At 39.3% G+C, this 12377-nt stretch overlaps 1 protein-coding gene across 7 annotated transcripts in view; it reads right to left on the bottom strand.

Annotated features, from left to right (window-relative positions):
- The window catches only part of ADAM32 (ADAM metallopeptidase domain 32), a 185350-nt gene that overhangs the window by 90242 nt on the left and 82731 nt on the right, over positions 1–12377 (bottom strand). For 3 of the 7 annotated variants that reach the window (XM_003830707.6, XM_055116494.2, XM_055116495.3), the window contains exon 11: positions 7785–7921. The exons of the other annotated variants lie outside the window; for them this stretch is intronic. In XM_003830707.6, the coding sequence (XP_003830755.3) occupies positions 7785–7921 (137 nt within the window). The remainder of the gene's footprint in view (positions 1–7784; positions 7922–12377) is intronic. 7 annotated transcript variants of the gene reach the window in all.

Here is a 12377-nt window from a genome sequence, read left to right as displayed (position 1 = left end):
TGAAGTCTGCAAAGCGGTCTTGCCCATGAGATGGGGCCAGTCTGACCTGAGCACCCCTCTAACTGGTGGCCTCTCCCACGGACCCAGCATGGCCATGACTGCTTGCAGCGCAGCCTCAGTTGCCCAGGGAGGATACCTCCTAGGGACCTGCATCATAGCTCCTGCACTGGTGGACTGCATCTGACCAGCAGAGCTCCAGCAGAGCAGCCCCCACAGACAAATATCAGCTTGCTTGTGCCCTCTCTTCACTGCAGCCTCTCTATGATGATTTACCTATACACACTCACCCATGGCCACCACCTACAGTGCTTTGCTGGTGTGTGTGTCTGTGTGTGCAGGAGAACCTTGCCTCCCCTTCCCCGTCAGTTCAGGTGCACCCTGCCAAAACACTGCTGCCAGCATCGGTGTACCCCATACCATCCCTCTGCTGCACCACCATTGCCACTGGAGCATTGGAAGGCACAGAGCCCATGAGCCCCACCCTTGCACTGACACTGACATCAGCGTAAAACTAGGCATTAAAAACAGCAAACCCACCCCTTCACTGAGCAGCCACTGCTAACCACGTGAGTGTGCACAAAGGGCACACACTGTCCTGCACCCACCAGTGCCCCCATGCTAACACCACCACCAGCACAAATACATGAACAGTAGCTGTTGGGGGCTTCCCACCCCACCCTGAGCTATGCTGTCACCATCGCTGCTACAAACACTGGTATGGAAGCCAGCACCCCAGTACACACTAGCACCCTCCTGCAACTGACAAGCATGCACCCCACTGCGCCGCCACCGCCACTGCTGTTGGCACATGCAAATAAAGATGGATCCTGCTGCCACTGCCCTAGGAAGCACTTTGGCTGGCACCACCTATTGGAATGTTGTGGCCAGCAGTCTGGGAGCACCATGGCTCCTCCACAGAAGCAGGTTCCTAATCTCAAGGAGCCAGAGAACAAAGCTGGGGCATGATACTAGTCCCACAGAATTAGAGCATGCAGTCCAGGAATCCTGAGCCTAGCCTTGGCCCCCTAAAAATCTTCCAAAACAAAGCCAGTCGACTGAACCCACCTGATACCAAAATCAAACCCCCAAGGTCATCAAATATGATAAAAGAAAAAAAATTCAAAGGACAACCACATCACGGATTGAAGGAACACCAGCCCACAAAGATGAGAAAGAACCAGCGGAAGAACTCGGACAACTCAAAAAGCCAGAATGTCTTCTTTCCTCCAAACACCAAACTAGTACTCCAGCAAGGGTTATTAACCAAGGTGAGATGGCTGAAATGACAGAAACAGAATTCAGAATATAGATAGGAATGAAGATCATTGAGATTCAGGAGAACATTGAACCCAATTCAAGTAACCTAAGAATCACAATAAAATGATACAGGAGCTGACAGACAAAATAGTCAGGATAGAAAAGAACATAACAAACCTGATAGAGCTGACACAGTATAAAAATTTCATAATGCAATTGCAACTATTAAGAGCAGAACAGACCAAGCCAAGGAAAGAATCTTGGAGCTTGAAGACTGGCTTTCTGAAATAAGACAGTAACACAAGAATAAAGAAAAAAGAATATAAAGGAAAGAACAAAACCTCCAGGAAATATGGGATTATGTGAAGAAACTAAGTCTACAACTCATTGGCAACCCTGAAAGATATGGGGAGAATGGAAGCAACTTGGAAAACATATTTCAGGATATCATCCTAGCTAGAGAGGCCAACATTCAAATTCAAGAAATCCAGAGAACCTCCACAATATGCTTCACAAGAAAATTATTCCCAAGACACATAGTCATCACATTCTCCAAGGTCAAAGTGAAAGAAAAAATGTTAAAGGCAGCCAGATAGAAAGGACAGGTCACCTACAAAGGGAAGCCCATCAGAATAACAGTGGACCTCTCAGCAGAAACCCCACAAGCCAGAAGAGACCAGAGGCCAATATTCAATGTTCTTAAAGAAAAGAAATTCCAACCAAGAATTTCATATTTGGCCAAACTAAGCTTCATAAGCGAAGGTGAAAAAAAGATCCTTTTCAGACAAGCAAATGCTGAGGGCATTAGTTACTATCAGATGTGCCTTACAAGAGCTCCTGAGAGAAGCACTAAATGTGGAAAGAAAAGACCATTACCAGCCACTACAAAAACACACTGAAATACACAGAGCAATGACACTATAAAGCAACCACACAAACAAGTCTGCAAAATAACCAGCTAACAACATGATGGCAGGATCAAATTCACACATATTTATATTGACCCTTAATGTAAACAGGCTACATGCCCCAATTAAAAGGCATGGAGTGGTAAGCTAGAAAAAGAAATAAGACCCAGTGATATGCTGTCTTCAAGAAAACCATCTCACATACAATGACATCCATAGGCTCAAAATAAAAGAATGGAGAAAAATCTACCAAGCAAATGGAGAACAGAAAAAAGCAGGTGTTGCAGTCCTAATTTCAGGCAAACAGACTTTAAACCGACAAAGATAAAAAAAGACAAAGAAGGGCATTACATAATGGTAAAGGTTAGAAATGACAAAGGGGATATTACACTGACTCCACAGAAATGCAAATAACCATCACAGACTACTACAAACACCTCTATGCACACAAGCTAGGAAATCTAGAAGAAATGAATAAATTCTGGGACACATACAATCTCCTAAGACTGAACTAGCAAGAAATTAAATCCCTGAACGGACCAAAAACAAGTTCTGGAATTGATTCAATAATAAATAGCCAACTAACCAAAAGAGAAAACCCAAGACCAGACGGAGTCACAGCCAAATTCTACCAGATGTACAAAGAAGACCTGGTACCATTCCTGCTGAAACTCCTTCTTTACATCATATACATAAATCAACTCAAGATTGATTAAAGACTTAAATGTAAAGCTCAAAATGTAAAAAACCTGGAAGACAGCCTAGGCAATAATCATTCTATACATAGGAACTGGAAACATTTCATGATGAAGACTCCAAAAGCAATTACAACAAAAACAAACTGACAAATGAGATCTGATTAAACTAAAGAGCTTCTGCACAGCAAAAGAAACTATCAACAGAGTAAACAAACAGTTTACAGAACAGGAGAAAATATTTTCAAACTATGTATCTGATAAAGGTCTAATATCCCGCATCTATAAGGAACCTAAACAAATTTACAAGAAAAAAACAACCCTATTAAAAAGTGGGCAAATGACATGAATAGGCACTTTTTAAAAGAAGACATACATGCAGCAAACAAGCATATGAAAAAAAAGCTCCATACCACTGATTATTTGAGAAATGCACATCAAAACTACAATGAGATACTGTCTCATACCAATCAGAATGGTTATTATTAAAAAGTCAAAAAATAACAGATGCTGGTGAGGTTGTGGAGAAAAAGGAACACTTATACACTGTTGGTGGGAGTGTAAATTAGTTCAACCATTGTAGAAAACGTGTGTTGATTCCTCAAAAAGCTAAAAATAGAATGACCACTCAACCCAGCAATGTGACTACTGGATATATACCCAAAGGAATATAAATCATTCTATCATAAAGACTCATGCATGTATATGTTCATTGCAGCACTATTCACAACAGCAAAGACATGAAGTTAACCTAAATGCTCATCAGTGGTAGACTAGATAAAGACAATGTGGTACATGCACACCACGGAATACTATGTAACCATAAAAAGAATGAGATCATGTTTTTTGCAGGATGAAGGATGGAGCTGGAGGCCATTATCTTTAGCAAACTAACACAGGAACAGAAAACTAAATACCACATATCTGGGAGCTAAAGGATGAGAACACATAGACACATACAGAGGAACAATAGACACTGGGTCCTACTTGAGGGTGGAAGGTGGGAGGAGGGAGAGGATCAGAAAAAAACTATTGGGTACTAGGCTTAGTACATGGGTGGCAAAATAATCTGTACAACAAACCCCCATGACTCAAGTGTACCTATATAACAAACCTGCACAGGTACACCTGAACCTAAAATAAAAATTTAAAAACACACACACAAGTAAATCTCACTTAAAAGTGGGCAAAGGATTTGAACAGACATTTCTCAAAGGAAGACATACAAATTGCCAACCTGCTCTCTTTTCTGACACGAAAAAATATTCAGCATCAGTAATCATTGGAAATTTTTAAATCAACACCGCCATGAGATATCATCTCGCCCCAGTTAGAATGGTTATTATCAAACAACATAAAAACTAACAAATACTGGTGATGATGTTGAGAAAAGGCAACTCATACGCTGTTAGTGGGAATGTAAATTCATACAGCCATGATAGGAAGTATTGTGGAGGTTTCTCAAAAAACTAGAACTAGAACTACAATACAAACTAGCAATCTTTGTACTTGGTATTTATCCAAAGTAAAGGAAATCAGTATATTAGAAAGATACCTGAACCTTCATGTTTATTGCAGCACTATTCACAATAGCCAAAACATGGAATAAACCTAAGTGTGAATCAGTGGATGAATGGATAAAGAAAATGTGGGATACATCACAATGGAATACTATTCAGCCATAGAAAAGAAGTAAACTTTTTCATTTGTAACAACATGAATGGAACAGAAGGTCATTATGTTAAGTGAAAAAAGCCAGGCACAGAAAGGTAAATATCACAATTCTCAATCATGTGCAGGACTTTAAAAGTTTAACTCATAAAGATATAGAGTAGACACTTTCGGAGGCCAAGGCAGGCAGATCACGAGGTCAGGAGATCGAGACCAACCTGGCTAACATGGTGAAATCTCGTCTCTACTAAAAATACAAAAACAAAATTAGCCAGGCGTGGTGGTGGGTGCCTATAGCTCCAGCTGCTCGGGAGGCTGAGGCAGGAGAATGGCGTGAACCCGGGAGGCAGAGCTTGCAGTGAGCCAGAGCTTGCAGTGAGCCGAAGCTTGCAGTGAGCCGAGATCGCGCCACCGCACTCCAGCCTGGGCAACAGAGCGAGACTCCATCTCAAAAAAAAAAAAAAAAAAGATATAGAGTAGAATAATGCTTTCCAGAGACTGGGAAGAGTGGGTAGGGGAATGAAGAGAGGTTGGTTAATAAGTAGACACAGTTAGATAGAAAGAATAAGTTCTAGTGTTCAATAGCAAAGTAGGGTGACTGTAATTAATGGTAATTTATTGTATATTTCAAAACAGCTAGAAGAGGAGATTTGATGTTTTCAACACAAATAAATGATAAATGTTTGAGAAGACGGATATTCTAAATATCCTGATTTGATCATCACATATGTATACAGATATGAAAATATCACGTGTACCAAATAAATATGTACAATTATTATATATCAATAGAATTTTTTCAATAATAATAATACATTTGGACACAGTTTTACCCCCAAAAATGATATAATGGAGGGAGCGCTTAAGTATAAAAGTGAATTTTGAACAAATACATATGAATATTCTCTTGCTACTTAGTTTAAGCGAATGCCAATATATTAAGTCTTCTACATGAAGGAAGTGTAGACTAGAGAATGAAACAAGGCTTTGAAATTAGATAAACTTGTTGACTAATACCAACCCTATGACTTATGAGGCCTTGGGCAAAGTGATTAAATTATCTAAGTCTTAGTATTTTCATCTGCATAATAGGGATAATGCCTATCTACCTCATAGATAGGTGAGGCTGTGAGAATTAAGTATAATTAAATAAGTGAAGTGTCTAATTCAATTATCTGGCTTTTAATAGGTACACAGTAAATCACTGCTAGTATTACTGACACCTGCTAAAGTGTGTCCACTAATTAACTGTATATCTAGTAAATGTAGATCGCTTCGGCTACTTATACTCCAGGGCTTTTTAATAAACACATTAAATTGAAATATGTAATTAATTACATGCTTTCTTTGAGAATTAACATAATGTGTGAGATGTACTGTGGATATGCAAAAGAGTTACACATGTGTGCTATTATTACATTTTATAAAAATTAATATAATACTCTACTCATACACAAGAGATTTGTAAGATATTGGAGATTATATATGAAAGCATTTTAAACATAAAGTACCACATGAACTTAAAGGTTTACTAATACAGGCTCAAAACCCAAGTCTGCCACAAACTAGCCATCTGACCGTAAGTAATTATCCTTTTTATAACTTAGCCTCTCATCTGTAAAAATGGGAATAATAGGAACTGCCCTGTAGAGATATTGTGAGAATCAACTAAGTTAATATATATAAAGTGCTTGGAATGGTCTCTAGAACATAGTAAGTACAATGTAAATATTTGTTCATCTTATTATCATTAATCTTAGGCTCTGGGTGACCTACACAAAACATTGTCCTAGCATACTTGAGAATAGCTGGCCATATGAACAATGAGCCCAAAATAATTATTCTTATATTGTTGTGATGGATGGATAGATAGATAGATAGATAGATAGATAGATAGACAGACAGATAGACAGATAGATAGACAGATTCCATTTATCCATCTATATGGACATATGCATATCAATTATATATATACATATATGGATATGTGTGATTATGTGTGTTTGTGTGTGTATATGTACATATATACACACATTCCTTTCAGAGCTAATTTGTAATATAATTGCATGTGTATACACATATGAAATATGTTGAGTTTGAGCTATTTTTGTGGGTATATATGTTGAGTTTGAGTTGTTTTTAGAACATAAGAGTTAACCCTTAAAAGGTGCTTAGGAGTACCCATAAAAATAATATGTTTTCAAAATTTAATGTCTTATTTTCACTTTTGACCTTTGACCTTTTAACCTATGATAGGTTACCCACGTCATAGGCCATATTTGCAAACAGAAAAACTACAAAATGCTAATGACACCTGATGTAGTTCTTGTCTGATATATCATCTGGGGAAGATTAATAAGTTTAGAAATCACTGTAGCTAATCAATCACATACTTATAGAATTCTACAGTTTAGAAAACCCTTTCCTATTTCATTTTTTTCTTTTATTCTTACATCACCCTGTGAAATAAAAGAATAGGCATAATTATTCCCATTTAAAGATGAGAAAAGTAAACTTAGGCAAAGTCAAGTAATTTATCCAAAGTCACACAAATATATATATATATATATATATATTTTGGTCTCCAACTAGGACTTCTTACTCTTTTGGATGTTAGGGGTTTTTTTCATAAAATCAAACAATTCTAAAAGCAAAACCAAAAACACCTTGTCTAAAACAAAGGCCACTTATTATGTTCTGCTGACATATTTTTAAAGATCCTGGCCGCGCGCGGTGGCTCACGCCTGTAAGCCCAGCACTTTGGGAGGCCGAGGCGGGCGGATCATGAGGTCAGGAGATCAAGACCATCCTGGCTAACATGGTGAAACCCGGTCTCTACTAAAAATACAAAAAATTAGGTGGGCACGGTGGCGGGCGCCTGTAGTCCCAGCTACTCGGGAGGCCGAGGCAGGAGAATGGTGTGAACCCAGGAGGCAGAGCTTGCAGTGAGCCGAAGACAGCGCCACTGCAGTCTGGCCTGGGCGAAAGAGCGAGACTCCATCTCAAAAAAAAATCCATACTAAGTGCTTTCATATTCTTTTGCTAATATATCTTTCAGATTGGATTTGTTATCCTTGATTATCTTTAGTTTATACTTTATACTACTTTTACATTTAAAATTACATGTTTATACTTGGTGAATTTGGTCCATTGATAGCTAATTTGTGCTTTAAGTAAATACTAAATTTTCACACTCTGAATATTTAAAATGAAATAAACATAAGCAATAAATAAATACTTTGTTAAAACTTACACAACTTCTGGATTCATTATACAGGTGGATTCTGAACATTGACATTTCTTTGGGTCATCATATGATATTCCCAGACTGAGTGCCAGCATCTGGGTGACAATAACTGCAAATGCCTCCAGAGTTATCTCCTTGGGGTACTATAATAACAACAAAGAAAATTCTAAGGAAAGATAATTCTCTAAAGGGTGGTAAAAATAATTTTCTAATTATGAATATTTTATTATTTTATCAAATGCTAAAGAATTAGGGAGATATGGATCCTTGAACAGGTGAGAAGCTAAAGCTCTTCTTATGAAGTTTTACTGAGATAGAAGCACATTGAGTGTATGCCAAGCTTTGTGATAATTTAACAACTGAACACCTAACATAATTCTTAGGTAGTTACTATCAATATATTAAAAAATTGTTTTGATAAAGAAAATCTACATTACACTGTTGGTTATATGGACCATAATCTTCAACTCATCTAACTTTTTACAAGAGCTCTAATACTCATTTTGGATAATCCGTATAATCTCCCCTAACCCCCAGCTCATGAAATGGCCACTAACCAAATTACCCAATTTAAGTGCTCACCCTGCTGCCTACTAGGAACCTCATTGACACAGTGACTGGTATGAAAAGAAGCCACAGAAAACAGATCCTTCAGATTGCACTATTGGATTAGGCTGTTTATATACTTAACACAGATAACTTCCTTGCGAAAAAGAAATGGGGCATTCGTAATTCATGGTATGCAATGACATCATGATTTCTCAAATTATCACCAAAGCTGGCATAGGATATGATGCAGGAGGAGGAAGATAAAGACATTTAATTGCTATGGTGACAATAGGGATAATAAAGATTTTGGAGTCAATTAATTTCTTATAACAGCCCTAAAGGATGCACATAATGAAGAACAGAAAGGGAAAGCTGCAAATGAGCAATGGAAAATGCAAACGGAATCAGAAAGCCTCTGCAGCAGCAATGAAGTAACTCATCTGTAGTCATGGATTGACATGGCTGAGGACCACGCTGGAACCTACCAGATTTGGTGGGAAAAGCATTAGAATCTGAAACTTGGGAGGCGAACAATTGGAATAATATCTCTTTACTTCCCTTGCCAGCAGAGGAAGCCCTCTCCAAACAATGAGAGAGCCCCTGCATTTAAAAAAAAAAAAAAAAAGTTTTAATGACGATAGCTGGAACATTAGTCTCACTACCCCACATTGCCTCTAGGTCCAAAGCAAGAATTAATTCTCAACATGGTCTTGAAGGAGAAGTATCAATGTACTGCTCTGGAAGGGGATAATTTATACTTTGAAAGGGATTGATCAGACAGTATGAAATAGGAAGCTGGACTGGAACAAATTTATTGTAATTCATGACTCACCTGGGATTTTGTATTTAATGTGCCAAGTAAAAGCAGGAGTCATGTTAACTGAAATTAGACTTAATGGGAGCCTACTGTCAGTAAGGTCAAAATACTAGAGCTTTCCTGGCATACTGTATGGTGAAAAAGTGCTGAGTTTCAGGAATATGGTAATATTGAATCAATCTACTGTGTGAAACCTGTTGGGTAACTACCCTTGATCAAACATTCAAAGAGAGCTGGGAGGATATTTCCTTCAAGACACTTGGAAATGCTTTGCTGAAAGACACACCAATATCATCAAAAATCTCTGCTGTTTTTTGTTTGTTTGTTTGTTTTTTGTTTTTTGTTTTTTTTTTTTTGTAGACTGGAGATGATGGTAGCATAGTGCAATGGATCTTGGTTCTCTGAAACCAATTGGAATTTTTTTTTTTTTTTTGAGATGGAGTTTCACTCGTGTTGCCTAGGTTGGAGTGCAATGGCATGATCTTGGCTCACTGCAACCTCCACCTCCTGGGTTCAAGTGATTCTCCTGCCTCAGCCTCTCGAATAGCTGAGATTACAGGCACCCACCACTATGCCTGGCTAATTTTTGTATTTTTAGTACAGACCAGGTTTTGCCATGTTGCCCAGGCTGGTCTCGAACTCCTGACCCTCAAGTGATCCACCTGCCTCAGCCTCCCAAAATGCTGGGATTGGAGGCATGAGCCACCACGCCCAGCCCCAACAGGAACATTGGGACCAGGAGTGTTACAGGCCATGCGGCACAGCTTAACTGAGACAAGGTGGGTGCAATTACCACCATAGGCTAAAGGGGCTTACAGATTATCAAAGCTGCTTTGACCTACAGGGATTATGATAATTATTTCAGGGACCCTAAAAATAAAATATATGAGCATCATACTGAAGGTTTTCTTGACATTCTAGGTCTGGTGGCAAAAACTTAACATGAGTTGCTGTGATGCAGATTCCCAGAACTAAACCAATTCACAACCTCAGGGATTCTCAACTAAGTCAGGAACCTGCCATACAGATGAAACTGACTATTCCCCCAAGCCTTCCACAGAGGGACCTGTAGCTATTCACTAGAATAACTGTGCACACAGGAAAAGAAAATAGCTAGGACTTCTGGGGCTTATTAGTTTCTGAGTCAGAACTAAAGTTACCCTGAAAAACTGAATACCACCTTAGTCTACTGGTCTAAGTGCAGGCTTATGGAGGTCAGGTAGTCAGAAGAAACTTGTTTCAAGTTCATCTAACAGTAAATCCAAAAGAACTTCAGATATGTCCTACTATTATTTTCCAAATCCCAGAATTATGGCTGGAATAGAAATACTAGCACATATTGTCTGCTGACCAATGGAGTGAGACATGTTATGATAGGGAGGGCCAAGAGGAAGTGCCTGGAACTGCTCCCAAGATGATAAATCAAGAGTAATATGGCATCCCTTGGGGAATTGCATACTACTTATATTAGTGTCGCCATTAAAGTTTGAAATTGTAGGAGTAATGATACATGTCACATAATCATTTAACTTGTTTGTTTGCCTGGTGCAAAAGCAAAAGATAGATAATGACTGTAAATTATCCTCTGAAACTGATCTGCCTTTCTAAACAGCTCGAGCACTCTACCTGCCATCAACAGAAGCCAGTGATGAGCCTCCACCATAGCACTATGCCCCTGTTGGATTAGCCAGTCAACTGGAGATAGGTTTATTACAGTGGACTGCTCATTCATTGAAGGAGCAACAATTTGTCCTCGTGTATCCCAGGTATGGATTTTCCTTGCCTGTCTGCAGTGATTCTGAAGCACGACACTCCTGCGCTTAAAGAATGTCTTCTACATCACCACACACTATTGTTTCTGACCAGGGTCACATTTTGTGGCCTAGTATTTATAGAAATGGGTTCATTACTACAAGATTTACTTATCACATGTCCTGTAACACAGAAGCAACTGGCTTAATACAAGACTGTAATGGCTGGCTAAAGATTCAGTTGTGGCACCAGCTAAGGAACAACATCCAGAGAGGTAGGAAGGATGTCACTAATGATTTTTTAAATATCCTAAAGCAGCAGCCAAAACTTGGTGCCATTTCCCCCATAGCCATTAGGCTTGAGTCTGAGAACATAGTGAGTGATGATGAGGAAAGATGGGATGGGAATTGCTAGATAAGTTGCTGCATACTAGCTGGCAGAGGCTGTGGTGACCTACTATACTATATTGGGAATATACTATATTGGGAATAGCCCCAGGCTGGTGCGGCACTGCATGCAGAGTTACTCTGGGCCTAAGGTTTCTGGTATGGTAGGGGTGAATTAGAGGCAGATATTTAACTTCCCCACCATTCTGGGACCATTTGTGAGAGGCTCACTCCTGTCTCATCACACAGGAACCACTGGGAGTGCTGGTAGGGCTAAGCCATCTGGGTCAGTTGGAGATGAAAAATAGTGGTGGGGCTCACAGTGATCAGCACATCATTCTTTGGGGTTGCTCTTCATTCTGGCCAATGGAGGTGCCACGCCAGAAAGACTAGCCAACAGCGTCATGCTGCAGGAAACACGATACAGATTCCAAACATACAAAAATACTGCCTAGCCAGGGAAGACAACCTACAATACTGCTCCATCAGAAACAATCACAGAACCCAGCCAGTATCCCCACCTGATGTTAGAGTCCAGCCAGTGGTCTCACTAGACCACGGAGCACAGCCAACTATACCATTTGACCTCAGAGTACAGGAAGCAACCAAGCCCAACTAGAGAACCCAACACCAAGGTCTGCCTGTCCACGGTTGTAACCAATGGCATCCAGAATCCCAGGTTACAGTAAAAGTAAAGGTCTGTTACCAGAAAAGAACACCTGCAAAAGCTAGAAGACGTGAACATCTCCTCAAATGCATAGGGACACAAGGATTACGAAAAATCAGGAAAATATGACATCACAGAAAGAAACTAATAAAGCTCCCGCAGTGTACCCAGAAGAAAGGATATTTATGAAATGACTGACAAAGTATTCAAAATAATCCTCTTCTGGGAGATGTTGGTCAAAGAATGGATATTTAAAGACAGAAAGGAAGAATACATTCAGGAGTTCTATTGTACCGCTTGGTAACTACAGTTAATGATGATAAATTGTATTCTTGAAAAATGCTAAGAGAGTGGATGTTAAGCATTCTCACCGTAAAAATGATAAGTATGTGAGGCAATGCATTTGTTAGCTAGATTTAACCATTTTA

Source organism: Pan paniscus, chromosome 7 (genome assembly GCF_029289425.2).
Source record: "Pan paniscus chromosome 7, NHGRI_mPanPan1-v2.0_pri, whole genome shotgun sequence".
Taxonomy (NCBI): Eukaryota; Metazoa; Chordata; class Mammalia; order Primates; family Hominidae; genus Pan; species Pan paniscus.
The sequence above is the reverse complement of the archived record's forward strand: the minus strand, read 5'-3'. Positions and strand labels throughout refer to the sequence as shown.